Source organism: Scardinius erythrophthalmus (genome assembly GCF_964197995.2).
Source record: "Scardinius erythrophthalmus genome assembly, chromosome: 24".
NCBI classification, from domain to species: domain Eukaryota; kingdom Metazoa; phylum Chordata; class Actinopteri; order Cypriniformes; family Leuciscidae; genus Scardinius; species Scardinius erythrophthalmus.
This window is the reverse complement of record NC_138244.1, coordinates 6,632,079-6,648,452: the sequence shown is the minus strand read 5'-3', so window position 1 is coordinate 6,648,452 and position 16,374 is coordinate 6,632,079. Positions and strand designations below refer to the sequence as shown.

At 37.3% G+C, this 16,374-nt stretch overlaps 1 protein-coding gene across 4 annotated transcripts in view; it reads right to left on the bottom strand.

The window, feature by feature from the left end:
• Window positions 1-1,297: 1,297 nt before the first annotated feature.
• parvb (parvin, beta) overlaps window positions 1,298-16,374 on the bottom strand; it is a 21,761-nt gene continuing 6,684 nt past the window's right edge. For 3 of the 4 annotated variants that reach the window (XM_081356051.1, XM_081356054.1, XM_081356053.1), the window contains exons 2-13: window positions 9,411-9,500; window positions 7,878-7,948; window positions 5,669-5,771; window positions 5,421-5,561; window positions 4,065-4,180; window positions 3,924-3,985; window positions 3,813-3,832; window positions 3,487-3,548; window positions 3,333-3,401; window positions 3,161-3,262; window positions 1,953-2,025; window positions 1,298-1,701 (exon numbers count right to left, since the gene is read on the bottom strand). In XM_081356051.1, the coding sequence (XP_081212177.1) occupies window positions 1,625-1,701; window positions 1,953-2,025; window positions 3,161-3,262; window positions 3,333-3,401; window positions 3,487-3,548; window positions 3,813-3,832; window positions 3,924-3,985; window positions 4,065-4,180; window positions 5,421-5,561; window positions 5,669-5,771; window positions 7,878-7,948; window positions 9,411-9,500 (986 nt within the window). In that variant the 3' untranslated portion in view covers window positions 1,298-1,624. Of the gene's footprint in view, window positions 1,702-1,952; window positions 2,026-3,160; window positions 3,263-3,332; window positions 3,402-3,486; window positions 3,549-3,812; window positions 3,833-3,923; window positions 3,986-4,064; window positions 4,181-5,420; window positions 5,562-5,668; window positions 5,772-7,877; window positions 7,949-9,410; window positions 9,501-15,800; window positions 15,903-16,374 lie in introns of those variants that run through there. The other variant, XM_081356052.1, reaches the window with a different exon arrangement.

Sequence of the window (16,374 nt, the reverse complement as noted above, 5' to 3'; positions counted from 1 at the left end):
GTCTGATAGCCCCTCCCCCTCCGCTACGTAATTAAAGCTGCGACAGTTGAGTGCATGAATTCGGTTAATTAAGTGCATCATCCGGGCATTTAATCCAATTTGGATTCAATTCCGGGTATTTAAATCCAGGTATTTATTCCAATTTGGTATTTTCTCAATTTCTCAACACCTATTTATAGCCTACTACAAAACGTCAGAATAGTGCACAAGTAGGCTACACAAATTGGGACGCACCTTATGTATTCGGACATACTAGTAGAGAAGAATTCGATTTCGGACACAGCGCAAGTATGAGCAATAGTAATAGTGATGCGGCAAGAGGGCGGGACAACCTGTCACTCACATGAGATCACGGCAATAGAGAGCCTAAGTCCCGCCCCTCCGCTTCCGGCTCATGGGACCTTACTTCGGAAAAAATATGTATGGAAGTCAATGGCGAGAGATAACTTATCTTTTTATTCCGTCTGAACTGTGCCCTGAATTACACATATGATGTTTGTCAATTTAAAAGGTAATTATGAAAGTCAAGAAAGTCGCAGTTTGTCATAAAACAGAAGAGTAACGTTTAGTTTTATGTGAAAATCGCTCAATGAACTACATCTCTCGTCTCGCACTATGTACGTCACAAGATCCGTTGCTCGTATGTGTGTATTCTGGCTCAAAACACTCAGGCATGACGGCGTTGCGTTACGATTATAAGGTAAGACTATAGAAAAAATGACAGACGTTAGCTTCAGTAAAGTTAGCTTCATTCATTGAGAGAAAAGGTATGACGTCACATGTGCGCCTTCTGGGTTTGTAGTCTTTCTAATTACGTATTTTCACAGTCTTATACCTCAGCAGTTTTACATCAAGCTGCGACTTTCTTGACTTTAAAATGTATCTTTTAAATTGATAAACATCATATGTGTAAATCAGGGCACAATTCAAACGAGATCAAAATATTTGTTGTCTCTCGCCATTGACTACCATACAATATTTTTCCGAAATAAGGTCCCATGGTGGTCGACCGGAAGGGGAGGGACTTAGGCTCTCTATGGCAAACGACAACCCAATCAATTCCCGATTGACAAAATTCTCACCTTACATTTTGTCTTGTTTGAGAAGCCGTTTCTTTCGGATATAATAGGGAATAAATGACAAGAAGGTGAAATATTTATATGTGCTCTATCAAGGATTTTTTACACAATTCTTGGTATGAAGACGTGATATGCAACTGCTTATTATTTTGATTTAAAAAAAAAAAAAGAAAGAAAGATCCAATTCAGAGATGTCAAAATGAATTCATTCCAGCATGTAGAAAGCACTTGTTTATTTTAAATAATTACAGCATTTCTACTAAAATAAAATACACAATGCAGGGTTTCTGAATCATTCCAGGACAAACAGTCGTTCCGTGTGTAGTGCTAAAAGCAGTGGCAGGCCTGGATTACGTGCGTCAAAATAAAATATTTTAATGAGCTGCTACACTGACGGATCATTAAGGCTTAATACATTCGATTCTGGGCATAAATAAGCTAAATTATACAAAATATTTAATTCTTACATACAAAAGAAACACAAGGGATGTGTGTGCATGGCATCAGTGAGGCACGACGCAAACTTCATCGGATCTCTTCAAGTGTTACTCTGAGTTTTTGTAGTTGGTGAAAAGGTTGTATAGCACCCTGAGAGTTGACTTCAGATTCAAGTTCACCACATCTGCAGGACACAAACAACAGAATCGCTGTTAAACAGAGGCTTGAATGTGTTAATTGACATTGTGTAAGAACAGAAAGGAAAGGGCTGTACAGTGTGCTGCATCTATTGAGGAACATCTCCATCTAGTGGATAATCTGGCTAACACCATGAAAAGGTTCAGACAATGAGCTAGTCTGTTATGATATCTGAAGGTTGTGTTGTGAGTGTATGTAACGCTGATATAACATTGCTGGCACTGATTTTTCTGGTACCTTCTGGTCGAGCTTTGGGTTTCTGTAATCCACCATCCTGCATGAGCTCAAAAGCAAATGCGACATTATGCACCTACAAGACACAAAAACACTTGCAATTTTTTTCCATGGCTAGTCATGTTACAAACCAGTTTTTGAATGCTAGAAATAGAAATGCTTAAGTAATTTGTCAGTTTAATGCCCTAAGAATTCCACAAGCATCGTATAATCAGACTTTAGAAGTCTACATGAAACCATATCAGACTCAATCTGACTTCATGAGACTCAACAACTCCACATCAAACCATATCAAGACCCAGTCAGACTTCATGAATATTATTCATGGTTTGATGTGGTCTGATGTGGACTCGTTGAGTCTGATATGGTGTGATATGGTCTGAACAGCATTCATGAAGTCTGATAAGGTTTGCTGTTGACTTGTATAGTCTCATGTGATTAGTATGGTGAGGTTTTAGTCTGATGTGGATTCATAAAGTCTTAATTAGGTATTTAAAAAAATAAAACCACATCAGATCCCATCAGACTTCATGAGTCCACATCAGACCACATTACACACAACAACTCCACATCAAACCATATCAAGACCCAATCAGACTTCATTAATACTATTCATGGTTTAATGTGGTCTGATGTGGACTCGTTGAGTCTGATATTGTCTGGTATGGTGTGATGTGGTCTGAACAGCATTCATGAAGTCTGATTAGGTTTGCCGTGGACTTCTTTAGTCTGATGTGATCTAGTATAGTATGGTTTGATGTAGTCTGATGTGGATTCATAAAGTCTGACATGGTCTGATGCAGTTTAATAAGCTATATAGTTAAAAACAAATCATCAAACCACATCAGATCCCATCAGACTTCATGAGTCCACATCAAACCATATCAGACTTGTCTGATATGGTGTGATGTCTTCTGAAGAGTATTCATGAAATCTGATAAGATCTGATATGGTTGATTGTGGACTTGTTGAGGCTTATGTGGTCTGATAACCATTTGATGTAGTCTGATGTGGATTTGTGAAGTCTGAGAGGTCTGATGCAGTTTAATGAGATATTTAAAAACTAATCGGACCTTATCAAACCGCATCAGACCCTTTCAGTCTAGTCGAGCTCCATAAGACTTCATTACACTCTAACAGAATAAATCAGTCCTCTTCAGACCGCATCAGACCTCACCAGTCCACATTAGACCGTCCTACATCACACTTACCTTCTGTTCGAAGCTTTCTGGCGTGAGGTAGAAGTTGTACAGTGGCACAAAGTAATTTTCCAACAGTCCCATCAGCAACACCAGATAGACACCATCTGCAAACTTTACACACACATCAAGAGGTTTAGTGAGAGTTAACTTATGAGAGTTAGTTAACAGATGATGTATATACCTGTGATTCCAGCTCCGTCACCTCCAGGTTCAGTTTGTTTAAGTGTTTATTCACAAATGTGATCAGCGACTGAGAAAACAAACATTGAAGGTTAATTTTGGATAATCAGCACCATCACACAGAACTTCTTGTCCCATCCAGAATGGCTTCTTACAGTTTTCACTACGTTCAGTTTGTCAGGTGCGTGATCCAATAAGGTGTCGAAAGCATCACGTTCTGCAAATGACAAAACAAAGAAACTGTTTGGGACTAATAAAAATAGAAAACAGACAACCCATCAAAATCCAGCTCCTAGTTTCTACCTCAGGTCAGGTTATTTGTACATTTAGCTGGTCTAGATGGTTTATAAGCAGATTAGAGCTAGTAAATCACCGTGAACAAGCTACAATGTGCTGAAAACTCCTTAAACTGGTATGCCTTAGATTTTCCAGAAGGGTATTGATCCTTAAGGACAACATGAACATGTTTGAAAATACACACCTGACCTTCCGATCATCATTCTGTTGGAAACAGAAACAGAAAGTCAAAGTTTTTTTTTTTTCATGTTATAACCATCTTTCATCACTAGATGGCCACATTGAAGCTGCTTACTCTGTTGTGGTACTTGTGAGTTGTTTGGTCACATGAGCAGTCTGCAGGATTCCCTCTTTTTTCTGAGACAAAAACAAACCTGTGCAATTAGGCTGAAGGCATTATAACGTTCAGTTTCACACTTTAATAAAGTCGTCGCACCTTGACCACGATCACCTGGACGGACACATGCTCAGGTAAGCGGATGGGAGCTGCATAATACATGGCGAGCGCCAGCAACAGGTACACGATGGACACCAGGCTCTTAGAGTGGATGGCTGAGGAACAGACAGACATAATCAACAACAAATTTCTTTATTTTTGATCATCTATTAAAAGATTATCAAAATTGACCTTATTTACTTTCTTTTGCACAATTCATCAATGCTAAAAGCAGGGTAGGCTTTAACTAAAAAGAAAGGTTTTGAACAACTCACTGTAGCTGTGTGCGCCGGCGTTTTGACAGTCAAAAATAGTCGATCTCTGAATGCGAATGAACTGACTCCTTATATATATATTGATATATTGAATGAAACCCCTTGTTTATTATTATTATTTGAATAGATATTGCCATGAGCTAAGTGGCTAAGTTATCATGCTTTTCATTGAGATTACAACTTCATGACATTTCCTCCTATGGAGTCAGTTCATTCGCATTCGGAGATCGACTATTTTTGATTGACAAAATGTTCAAAATCTTTCTTTTTAGTAAACTCTGTGTACACAAACAATGTTCTCAATGCTCGAGCTCATGTGTAGAGCCCCTGGTGATACTTCAAGCAAAGTTTCATGTTGTGTCGAGCCTTCTTAGTGTTTTAAAAATAGCAATTTTGATGCTATCATAGAAGTGCCCCAGTGCCCCATTCAAAAGGCAATTTGACCGAAAATGAAAATACAGTAAATCCTAAAAGTCGCGTTTCCATCCTAATTATGCTTTTAAACGAAAATTTGTCTCGGGTAGATTCACAAAAAGACCCTAGGTTGCATTTTGGCGAGAGTTACGCTTTAAGTGGTCTAGATGTAATTATATGTATAGTTGTATGTTTACATATCGTTTATATATGTATAGTCTGTGAAAGGCGTAGGACCATAAAATGTTCGTCCAATCATTGAATTCGGTCTGAATGCAATGATAAAATGTCCTTCCTGCCTGTCAATGTATGCATTTCATGCTTTGCCGAGTTAGAGATACGTCAGTCACCGAGAGCCGCAACTGAAACAGCAGCCTTTTACAGTTCCTCCTGAACCAAAACAAGGAGCTTATGCTGCGTTCACGCCATAACCACTGTAAATTATGAAGGGATGGAAATTATTGTAATGTTATGTGCTTTGAGACATGAGGTAGATTTGATGCCGTCTCTCATGATGTTTTTGTTTTGCTCCCTGCTGTACATGTTCATGTGTATCAGTGGGTTTGGAGACGCTCTGAAGGAAAGGTGGGATCTTATGCTTTAGCTAGCTAACTAGCTTTATTAATTTTTAGGTTAACTGTAAAAATGTGCGTCTTTCAGCGCTCACAGTCGACACTCCACTCCGTGTGCCACTCCAGAGGTCTGAGGACTCCATTAACAGCTTCCAGAACTGTCTGCAGTTTCTGCTTCTGTCCGATCTCTGACTGCGTCACCTCCGCCACATTCAGCTTATAACCCGACAGCTTCTCTGGAGGAGGACACACACATGAGTACCACACTTAAAACGTTTGGTACCATAACAAAGGTGCAAAATAGAAGAGAATCCTAAACGTAAAGTTCTTGTGTTTGTCTTACCAAAAAGTTTCTGCAGCACCTGTCCATCATACAGATCTTCTTCAAGGTCTTTTACGATGATTCGGTCCTCCTCCAGTTCACTGTTGATCCAGTCAATGAGAACCTGAGAGGAAGAGTTTATAAAAAGGCCAGTGAGTAGAATGGTAATTATGCAAATTGGGCGTGGCTTAGTTGTGTCATAAATTACGGAAAATTCCGTCAATGGTGGGGAAAGAGTTAATTAACTAAATGATTCCTTGACAATGAACTGAAATAAATATGAGTTACACTTTATTTGGTAACACTTTATTTTACAGTGTCCATGTTACATACACTACCCATAGTAATAACAGTAAAATACATGCAACTAACCCTCAACCAAATCCTAACCCTACAGTAAGTACATGTAGTTCATTAATATTACTCAGTACTTAAATGTATAATTACATTGTAACAAAGGGTTTATACTTTATTTTAAGTTGTCATTGTTAGAGTGTAGTTATATATTTAACTACTGAGTAATATTAATTAAAGGAGAACTCGGCAACTCTAGCGAACTCTAGTCACTTCTTCGCTGATTTTTCCTTTTGTTGTCGCATGTTTTCCCCACGAGCTCCCCCTACAGCTGTGGGGGGGCGTATATGTCACAACACGGTCGTAAAAAACTCACTTGCGGCGGCCTCCTCCCCCTCTCTACCGCTGCTCATGTGCGTTTGTTTTGGTCGGAGCAAGCCAACTGAATCGTGTGGAGCTTTGTCTACCGAGGTGGGTAATCTGGTAATACATCATACATGCGTGTGTGTTTATGTTGAATTGCCATAAAGCGATTCGTGTTTCGCGCTCGTTCTCGTTCTCGTCCTCGCTTCTCACGAGACTTCCAATTTCTATTTTGCCGGGACGCTAGTCCCCAAGTTGCAAGGTTGGTTTTCCGCCTGGGAACGCTGGGGGGAGCGGGGAAAGTCACCAGAATCACCAGAACAGGTTGTTTAACCATCCAAATGATTTCTAGACAGTTTTATTAAGTTAAAAAAGTTACCAAGTTCTCCTTTAACTACATGTACTTACTATAGGGTTAGGGTTTGGTTGAGGGTTAGTTGCATGTAATTATGCTTATGTCATGGTCTGGGTGAATACTCGATTCTGATTGGCTGCAGGGTGTCCATTATAAAAGTGATAGAGGACACCTAGTAAAGGAGTTCTGGTGAAACTGACTGTTTACCGTTCGAAATTAATAAATAAATGCGCTGGCTACATCAGCTGTGAGTAACCATAGCAACAGGCAGTCAAAGTATCAATACGGACTATAAATCGAGCGGACTATAAATATCTCCGGTTGCTAAATAAACCGTCAGGCATAACCAGGGAAACCAAGTTATTGTTTGTAAAAACTTTAGATTTCGATTGTAAAACTAATTAAAATATAAACTAATGTTTTAAAAATGTGTTATTTGGCAAGTGACCATGGTATAAACGGGTTAATGCCCTTCGAGGTGTCGATTGTCAGGTATTAATGGACTTAATACCTGACAATGGACACCTCGTCGGGCATTAACCCTTACATAATTTATTGTTATTACTATGGCAAGTACATGTTACATATGTAACAAGGACACTGTAAAATAAAGTGTTACTAAATAAAGTGTAACCCTTTATTTTAAGGAGTACTTGTTACAGTGTAATTATACATTTAAGTACTAAGTAATTAATTAACTACATAGGGTTAGGATTAGGATTATGATTTGGTTTGGTTCAGGATTAGTTGCATGTAATTATGCATAATTTATAGTAATTACTATAGAGGCTACATGTAACATGTAAGACACTGTGATATAAATGTAGGACATTGTACAATAACAAGGACATTGTAAAATAAAGTGTTACCAAAATATGTTCAAGTTGAAGTACTAAACTGACCAAAACTAAAACTGAAATAAAAATAAATTGAAGATATAGAATATTTAATAAAAAAGAAAAATTATATAAAAGCATGATACTAAAACTTTAACAAATTAAAAAATAAAATAATATAAAAATAAAAGCAATTCAAAATACTATAATATTATATAAATAATATTAAAATAACACTGGCGTGAGGGGTTTGAGAACTATAGAGGGCGCTGCATGACTTGAAAGTCCCATTGGTTACTGTCCTCATCTACCATTTCTGGGAGTTTTTCACATTATCCATTCAGAGATGTTAGTGCAAACAGTCAGAAAATGTGTTTTCTACCTTCTGCAGGTCTTTGAAATTGAGGTCTTCTCTGGATGTAGGGTCTAGAATGGTCCTCTCTGCATTTTCCTCTGCAAAAATCACAGATGAAAGAAGAAACTCTTCAACACTCTCATAAACACTCATTGTTTTCACAGACAGTTATGTTGGATCGTCCTCTAGAACGGTTTTGGGTGTGGGGGAATTTCTCCAGCTGTGTGACTCAGTAAGAGTCATGGAGGAAACGAGAAGTGTCCTCCACACCCAACAACACCACCACAAAATTAGGCTTTAGGAGTTCAACTTCTTAGTAATGCATTTCTCAAGTGCCAGCTTCGTCTATTAAGTTTTCTCTTAAAATTCTTAAATAGGAGAACTAAACATTAAATAGTGCTGGAGCGATGACGTATTTTTTGAAAGGTCAAAACCTGGAAACAAGCATTTTAGCACTTCTGCTTCATCGTCCTGATGTCATGGGTTTTTTCTGTGTGTGACTTTAAAATACATCAATAATACCACAATTGTGATTTTTTTTAAAGCTTACACTTGTCTTGAAAAAGGTGGTAGCTAACAAGTGGCTAAACTGGGACTACAGAGGTTGTCGGAGACAAACGTCATAATTATATTCATATTATCAATATAATATTAAACGTCAAACTTTCACAGAAACTGAAAGAGATGTTGGAAGCTTAGTAATGGTGACATTTGTGTCATGCAGCATGGTGTAGTTCATTTATAGCCTGTGTCCTAAATCGCCCCTTAAATAGGGCATTATTCGAGGCAACAGCCATTTGTAGTGGTGTCAGAAACCATAGTGGACATTATCAAGCACACTCATTCAATCCCACAATGCACCGCAATAATGAGTGTACAATTGATGTACGCTCAACCATAAGACATATAAAATATATATTTTATGTCTATGCGCTCAACGGCTAGATAATACCCATAATGCACTGTGAGTGTCGCAAGCTGAATTAATTCTATTGTCTGACCAGAAGATGGCGCCGCATCTGAATCATCCATCCATCCGTTTTCCAAACCGCTGGTCCAATGTGGGTACAGCGTAATATCTTACAGGTATAAATTTCTTCTTAATTGACTATTAAAATGTTTCATTAAGGTTTATACATGCTAAAGATTTATACATATTTCCATTACTACTGGAGCTGCCAGTTTGCTAAGCCTCAAATGATTATTAAACTGATTATTAAACAGCAGAAACTATGCAAAAGCGGCAGCTCTTCCAGTGTCTGAATTCACTCTCTCATTTTCACTCACTCCCATGGCGTTTCGGACACAGCCTGAATTTAGCTTTTTATTTCTGCTGATTGTATTTAGGTTTCAAAATTCATTAAACTTGTGTTAATTCCCGATGATTACTATGATGAACAAAATGTGTAAGAATCGTTTCAAAAAACGAATCCAAAAGCCAATGGAAATGTCCTATTGGGTTTTTGTCGGGGAATACGCCATCACTCACGACCACACGACCTCTAGTGGAGGAAAGAGACGTTATATTGTGTTTAATGGATGAAAGGAGCGATGGGTTACCAAGCAGTGTGTCCTCGGGGAGCAGCTCCGGGCCGCCGGGCAGGAGGGGGGCATGGATGGCGTTCTTGCCCTCTTCCTGGAGGTCACTCGCTAAAGAGACAAAAAAAGAATAATAAAGCGTCATAAGCACCATATTTTCCGGGATATGTACCATGGTAATACTATAGAAGTATCATGTAAACTCCATAGTATGAATATAGTAATAATATGGTACCATGGTACACAGTAATGTTTTATACCGTTTCAAGGAAATATATGTGATGGGCAGAACGGCTAATGTCACGTCCAGTAACTCGCTGCTGTTTCTACATCGGTAAATCATTGCCATGTCAATTAACTGATTAGTGTGCAGTAATTAATCAGCTGATTCATGAGTGACTCGTTCTCTTCCTCCTTCAGGTAATTACAGTACATTTATTAAATTAAGCGGTAACTTGACCTGATCTCGTCCTATAGTGAACAGCTTCAGTTTTGAGCACTTCCTCTACAACAGAAACATTCACCAGGGTCACATCCAAACATATCAGAAAGAGTTCCTCCTGTGTGAAACCACAGCCAGAAACACACACACACACACACACACACACACACACACTACTGTTAAAACGTTTTGAGTCAAGGGCTGCATTTTAAAGAAATTAATAGTTTTATTCAACAAGGATGCATTAAATGGATCAAAAGTGACTGTAAAGACATTTATTATTAGTGATGTAGTACTCGAGTCCGGTCTCGAGACCGATTTCTGCTTTCTCGGTCTCGACTCGGACTTGCTTCCTCAAAGACTCGGTCTTGACTCGGACTCGACTGAATTTGAAAACCAACGGACTCGGTCTCGACTCGGACTCGACCCTTCAAAGACTCGGTCTCGACTCGGACTCGGCATAGGCCAGGGGTCGGCAACCCGCGGCTCTAGAGCCGCATGCGGCTCTTAAGCGCCAGTGGCTCCCTGGAGCTTTTTCAAAAATATGAAAATGGAAAAAATATTTTTTGTTTTAATATAATTTCTGTAGGAGGAAAAACATGACAAACATTCTTAACCCTTTCGCACGTACGATCACATCGGTAGGTGTGATTAGAACGGTCAGTGCATCACGTGATCAACTGCTAAATTCAAATGTGCTCTCGCGCGTTGGCTGGCGCTGAGCCAGAGACAGGCGCGCTCAGAGCTGTCATATATCACAACTTTTCAGTGTTTTCAACCACATAATGTTTATTTTAGGTTTCAGACATATAATACAAAAAAAAATACATTTAGAGTTTGTAAAATACATACTGATGTTAAAGGAAGAGGCAATGATAACCATTTCCATTATAATTAGACACGTTTTATTCATATTAGATACACATTGTGTAAGTAACTTTAAAGTTTACTCTATTCTTCTCCCATTTCACCAGCCACTTACTTTTATGTATTTCGGGAGAAGTGGATGAATTCACGTGTTGTAAATCCAACAGATCCGACAGCTCAACTAACGCGATCGTTATAAAGGTGTTTAAACAACAAAACGCTTCCACTTGCATATATTTGACAATCGGAATATCAGATATTTCATGCCATATCTAACAAATTTGTGAATATTTTGAATAAAAAAGGAAAAATGACATAAAAGCAGATCATCATTCATTCAGCTCTGTTGCTGCTGCGGTGTGTCACGTGACACGCAATGACGCGTCACCATGGAAACCATAAAGTGACATTCTAAATAATGGTCGCCTTGAAAAACTCATGCAGGGGGGAATCAGTAGAATACTGAATACTGTCAGTCAGAATATTTTAAACTTACGTGTGAAAGGGTTAAAGTTTTTCAACGTTGTAAACATAATACACGAATAAATAAATCGAAACATAATACATTAAAATGATAATGGAAGTTAAACTTAAAGCACGATTGTACAGCAGATTAGTCACGTGGTGCCCCAGATAGCAATTACATGTGGGCCACATGTGGGTATTATCTGGCACATATGGCCTAGATGTGGCATGGCTGAACAGATATGGGCCAAATCGTAGCCATATTTGTTTTGCCATAACTTTAAAATCTGCGGGAAATGCTGTCTTGGTTCACAACTGATTTTGAGGTATATGGCCCAGATAACAACGAACACATGAGGACCATATGTGGTTGAGCTATGGCACACAGTAAGAAACACCGACTTGTGGTAAACATTTGGCTTATACGTGGAAAAACACAGGAATCCTGAAATCAAGTGCGGCAAACATCCGCCGTTCCACACCTCAGGCTGCTCTGCATCTTCCCTCCTATTGGTGGAGTGAGACTACGGCGCGAGTTTGACTGCGACGCTGGCCAGCTGACGCCTTTTACTCTGCTTTCCTCACGACTGTGTACATTCAGGTAAGTGATGTTTGGGCATTTTAAAGTCATATAAATTAAATATGCAGCATTATGTGTCAATATTGCATGTTATTATGCGTTTAGTTATTCGTTCCATCGAGGAAGGGGTTGAACTAGCTAATATTTTCCTCAGTTTACTGCTATAACTTACAATAAAGTTTAATGTAACTTAACCGTTAACTTAGGCTATAGCAGTTCGCTGGTTTGCCGTTTTAAATTAAGATGTTTTTGTTTATAAATCAACAGCTCACTGTCGTACACAATAAAATAGTATAGTTTGTCATTGTGTAGTAGCCTATTTGTGAATTAAGGCGACGCGGTCCAATGTCGGTGTTACTGTTTGTCAGAAAACCTAAATCCTAATTTGTGTTCACAATCATTCAACTAATCATAATTATATAAAAATGCCAAGAATAAACACATTAGTACGTGTGCATTATTGTATGTATCTTTATTTAACTCTGAAATGATATTCAACCAAGACTTTTTCTCATGACCTTTCCCTCTTTAAAATTAAAGTTGTAATGTTAACGTTAGGCTATTAGTGTCAAGTCACAATACCAAAATGATGACTTTCGATACAATACCTGAACATTAACATAAACTAATAATGAACTGCACTTCTACTGCATATATTAATATGTGTTAATGTTAATTTCAACATTTACTAACACATTCAATATAAAAAATTGTACTTGTTAACTTTAGTATGCACTGTGAACTAACATGAACAAACAATGAATTGCTGTATTTCTGTTAACTATCAATTAATTGAGCAGCCATTCACTGCCATTATAAAGCTTGGAAGAGGCAGGACATTTTTATAATTACTCTAATTTCTCACGATATAGTTTATCATTTCTCACAATATAGTTTATATACCATGCTATGGTATACTGTCATACCACCCAGCCCTAATGTGTGGTATGGGTGGGGCAATGACAATAATTTCCATATTAAAAACCTAGAAAATATGGTTTCAGATGGAGTAAATAATAGTTTATAGTTCATTTTTGAATATAAAAGCACTTTCATTTTAGGGTGGTCTATTTAAATGCATATTTCAACCACTTACACAAAGTTTTTTTTTCCTATCAGATTACCTATGTGGGTTTGGTTGGTGGCTTTGACCTGGATAACACCGTGTGGAGAGTGCTGAAAGGCACTTTTACAACTGCTGTGGCACGTTATGAATTGGAGAGAAGTCAATGGGAAGATTGGTGTCCAACGCCTGGTCGTAAAGGAAGTTGTCATTGGTGAGACCTTTTTTAGAAGTCACTTTTGTTTGTATAGCACTTTGCACAATACACAACTTTTCAAAACCGCTTTACAGAACATTGTATTTTTATTTCTGTTATCTCAGTATCGAACCAAACAACTTTTTTTGTCATTACCTGATCACATCCGTGGCTCACTTAAGTGACTGCATTTTTTTATTTAGAAGTTTTATGTTTTGTTTTTAAAGAAACTTATTTTTTATATATTGTGAATCATAGTGTTTCAATCATATATTTTAAAGCTGTAATCACAATAATAGATTATCATTCTGTCAAAGTCTCATACCAGCGCATGCCTACAACTATCTGTATTTAGTTCATTATCACTGTGTATTTAAAAGGTTAGTTTACCCAAAAATGGAAATTCTGTCAATAATTACTCACCCATGTTGTTCCAACCCCCGTAAGACCTTCGTTCATCTTCGGAACACAAATTAAGATATTTATGATGAAATCTGAGAGCTGTCTCACTCCTCCATAGGCTTCTCTGTTATTGAAACTTGCCAGCCCAGAAAGTTAGTAAAGACATTGTTAAAATAGTCCAAGAATACAGTGGCTGAACCTTAAGTTTATCAAGTGTCGAAAATACTTTTTGTGCGCAAAACAAGCTAAAATAAAGACTTTATATGCTGCTAACATTATTTAAATTCTTCTTTATTGCAGGTGCAGTCAGGCAGAATCCCCTTGGATTCTGGAAAAGATCAAAACATTGCCGACCCTCATTGGAGACTTCTCTGCACATCAACACACTTCTCAACTCTTTACCTTTCAAGTTTGCTTTAACTTTCTCAATTTCTCTTTAAAGTTCTCTTTACCAACTGTGATTTATTTGTATTACTCTCATTAGACTAATAGAACATAACATTAATACACGCTTTGATCGAGTGTTTTGAACTTTGGTGTAAAAAATTAGCTTTGAATGCTATTTATATTATTAATTTGTATTCTTGAATGTTTTCAACTGAATTCTACTTAAAATAAGTACAACTGAGTAGCTGTAATTATGTGTTCTTAAATGTTTTCTTATGAATACTACTGTAATTATTAAATTCAACTCTGTTGCTGTAATTATATTTATTTTGATAAATGTTTTCAACTGAATACTGCTGTAATTAAGTACAACACTTTAGCTATAATTATTTAAATGCTTGTCAAAATAAATAGTTTTGATTACATTTGTTGTTGAGTGTTTAATTTACCTGTGAGTTAAGGCTTTAAATACTGTCAGCTGCATGTGGGCCACATAAGGGCCGTTAGATTTTAACAGAACTCAACCATACTAAAGTTGCATACCAGGCCCACATATGGGCCACATGAATTTGTAGTATTTGGCTCATGCTTGGTGGAGTTATGGCAGTCCTTTGGTTCAGTTCTGGCAAAGGAGATGTGGGCCATATCTGGGCCGGCAAACACAAACTAATCTGGGCCACAGCTCAGCTGTTTATCTGGCCCACATCTGTGCCAAAGGTAATTTGCTGACTGGGGCGTCATTCTCTCCAGGATGTGCTGCAGGGAAAATAAACATTTAATAATGAATGCTCATTATGTATTTGTAGCCTACTTATCATTTTGATAGGGGGCTAATAAAGCTAATATAGACACTTATGTTGCCTTCATTATAAGGCTTATAAGGCTTTTAATTTTTTGCGGCTCCAGACAGATTTTTTTTTTTTTCCGGTCCAATATGGCTCTTTCAACATTTCGGGTTGCCGACCCCTGGCATAGGCGGTCTCGTCCCCATCACTATTTATTATGTTACTAAAAAATGATATTTCAAATAAATGATGTTCTTTTGAACTTTCTATTCATCAAAGAATCAAAGAAAAAAATATGAAGATGCACAACTGTTTTACTGAGCATCAAATCATCATTTTTGATGATATACTCCATATAAGACTGGAGTAATGCTGAAAATTCAGCTTTGATCACAGGAATAAACTACATTTTAAAATAGCACAATAGAATTACACTGATTGTGATAATAAAATTGTTAGCGAGAAAGATAGATGTACATCGCTAATATAATATTAGGCTGCTTGTTTTTACTGCAAGTAAAAGTGTGAAATGAACTGATTTTTCCTTTTGACATCGCAAATCAGGATAGAAAGACACATTCAAATGGCATACTTCCAGTCCTGTGAAAATACCATTGAGAAAGTGTTGTTTTAGTATCATTGATAGGCTACTATTATAGTATTGATTTTATATTTTCTGTTTTCATTTTTAATTTAGCTAACTTTTCGGTAAATTTGTTGTGTTTTTGTCATTATTTTTTATGTCAATATAGGTTTTATTTTTATAGTTTTGGTTTATTTAGTTGTTAGTACTTCAACTGTAATTGAAAATTAGAAGTGTTGCCTTGGCAATTAGCTGAAACTACAACGACAAAAAAGTTTAGTTTATTTCATATTTTAATTTTCAGTAATTTTATCGGCAGTAGTTGGCGATGTCACTTTGTAAAGAAACGCACTCACATAGGCTATAGACTGAACATGTAATATGCATGCCCATGATGTCACCGTCTCATAAAAAAATCACAGTTTACACAGTTTACACAGAGACAATAACGTTATCGTTTTCACAAACAAAAAAAGTTAGCAATTCCAGGCCTCCTAAATGACGTTCTCGTGAAAATAACCAGCCAGAACGCATGCAAAGTTTTCTGTTTTCAGTTGAAGTGTCGTGTGAACGGCCCCAAAGAGGCAAAAGCATCCGCCATTCATGTTCTCACCCCCCCATGCAAGCGAACACACACTCACATAAACATCTGAGGTCCGCAGGGACAGTGTTGTGTTGGCAGCTCTTCATCTTCATAGCCTACAGAGAGCGCTGCATGATCTCGCGCACAATCTGCATTTCCTGCAAGATTACGCTTCTGCTTTTCATCATAATCATGCATTTCTCGTCCGGGCCGCCGTGAAACATAGCATGCCTCATTCTCTCAGGATTACAGTTCCGTCCATGTTTCACACACACATGAATAGATGCTATTTATAAACATAAATGCTAATTTTGTATATTAAATAGGCCTACTATAGGCTATGTATTCACCATATATATATTTAGTGTTCAATATACAAATATACAATAGTGATTTACTAATTGCTCATTTCAATGAACACATGTAGAAATACTGTATAAGTACTATCAACTGTACTATAACAGCTTAAATATGAATAGTATAAATACTATAATATATTACTGTAATGTTTCAGCATATACATTCAGAAATAAAGTTTGCATTTTATATTTCATCTTTATAATGTAAATCTAATGTGTTGATGTGAGCACAAATTTAAAATAGTTTAATCAAAATGTATTAAATCACTGCAC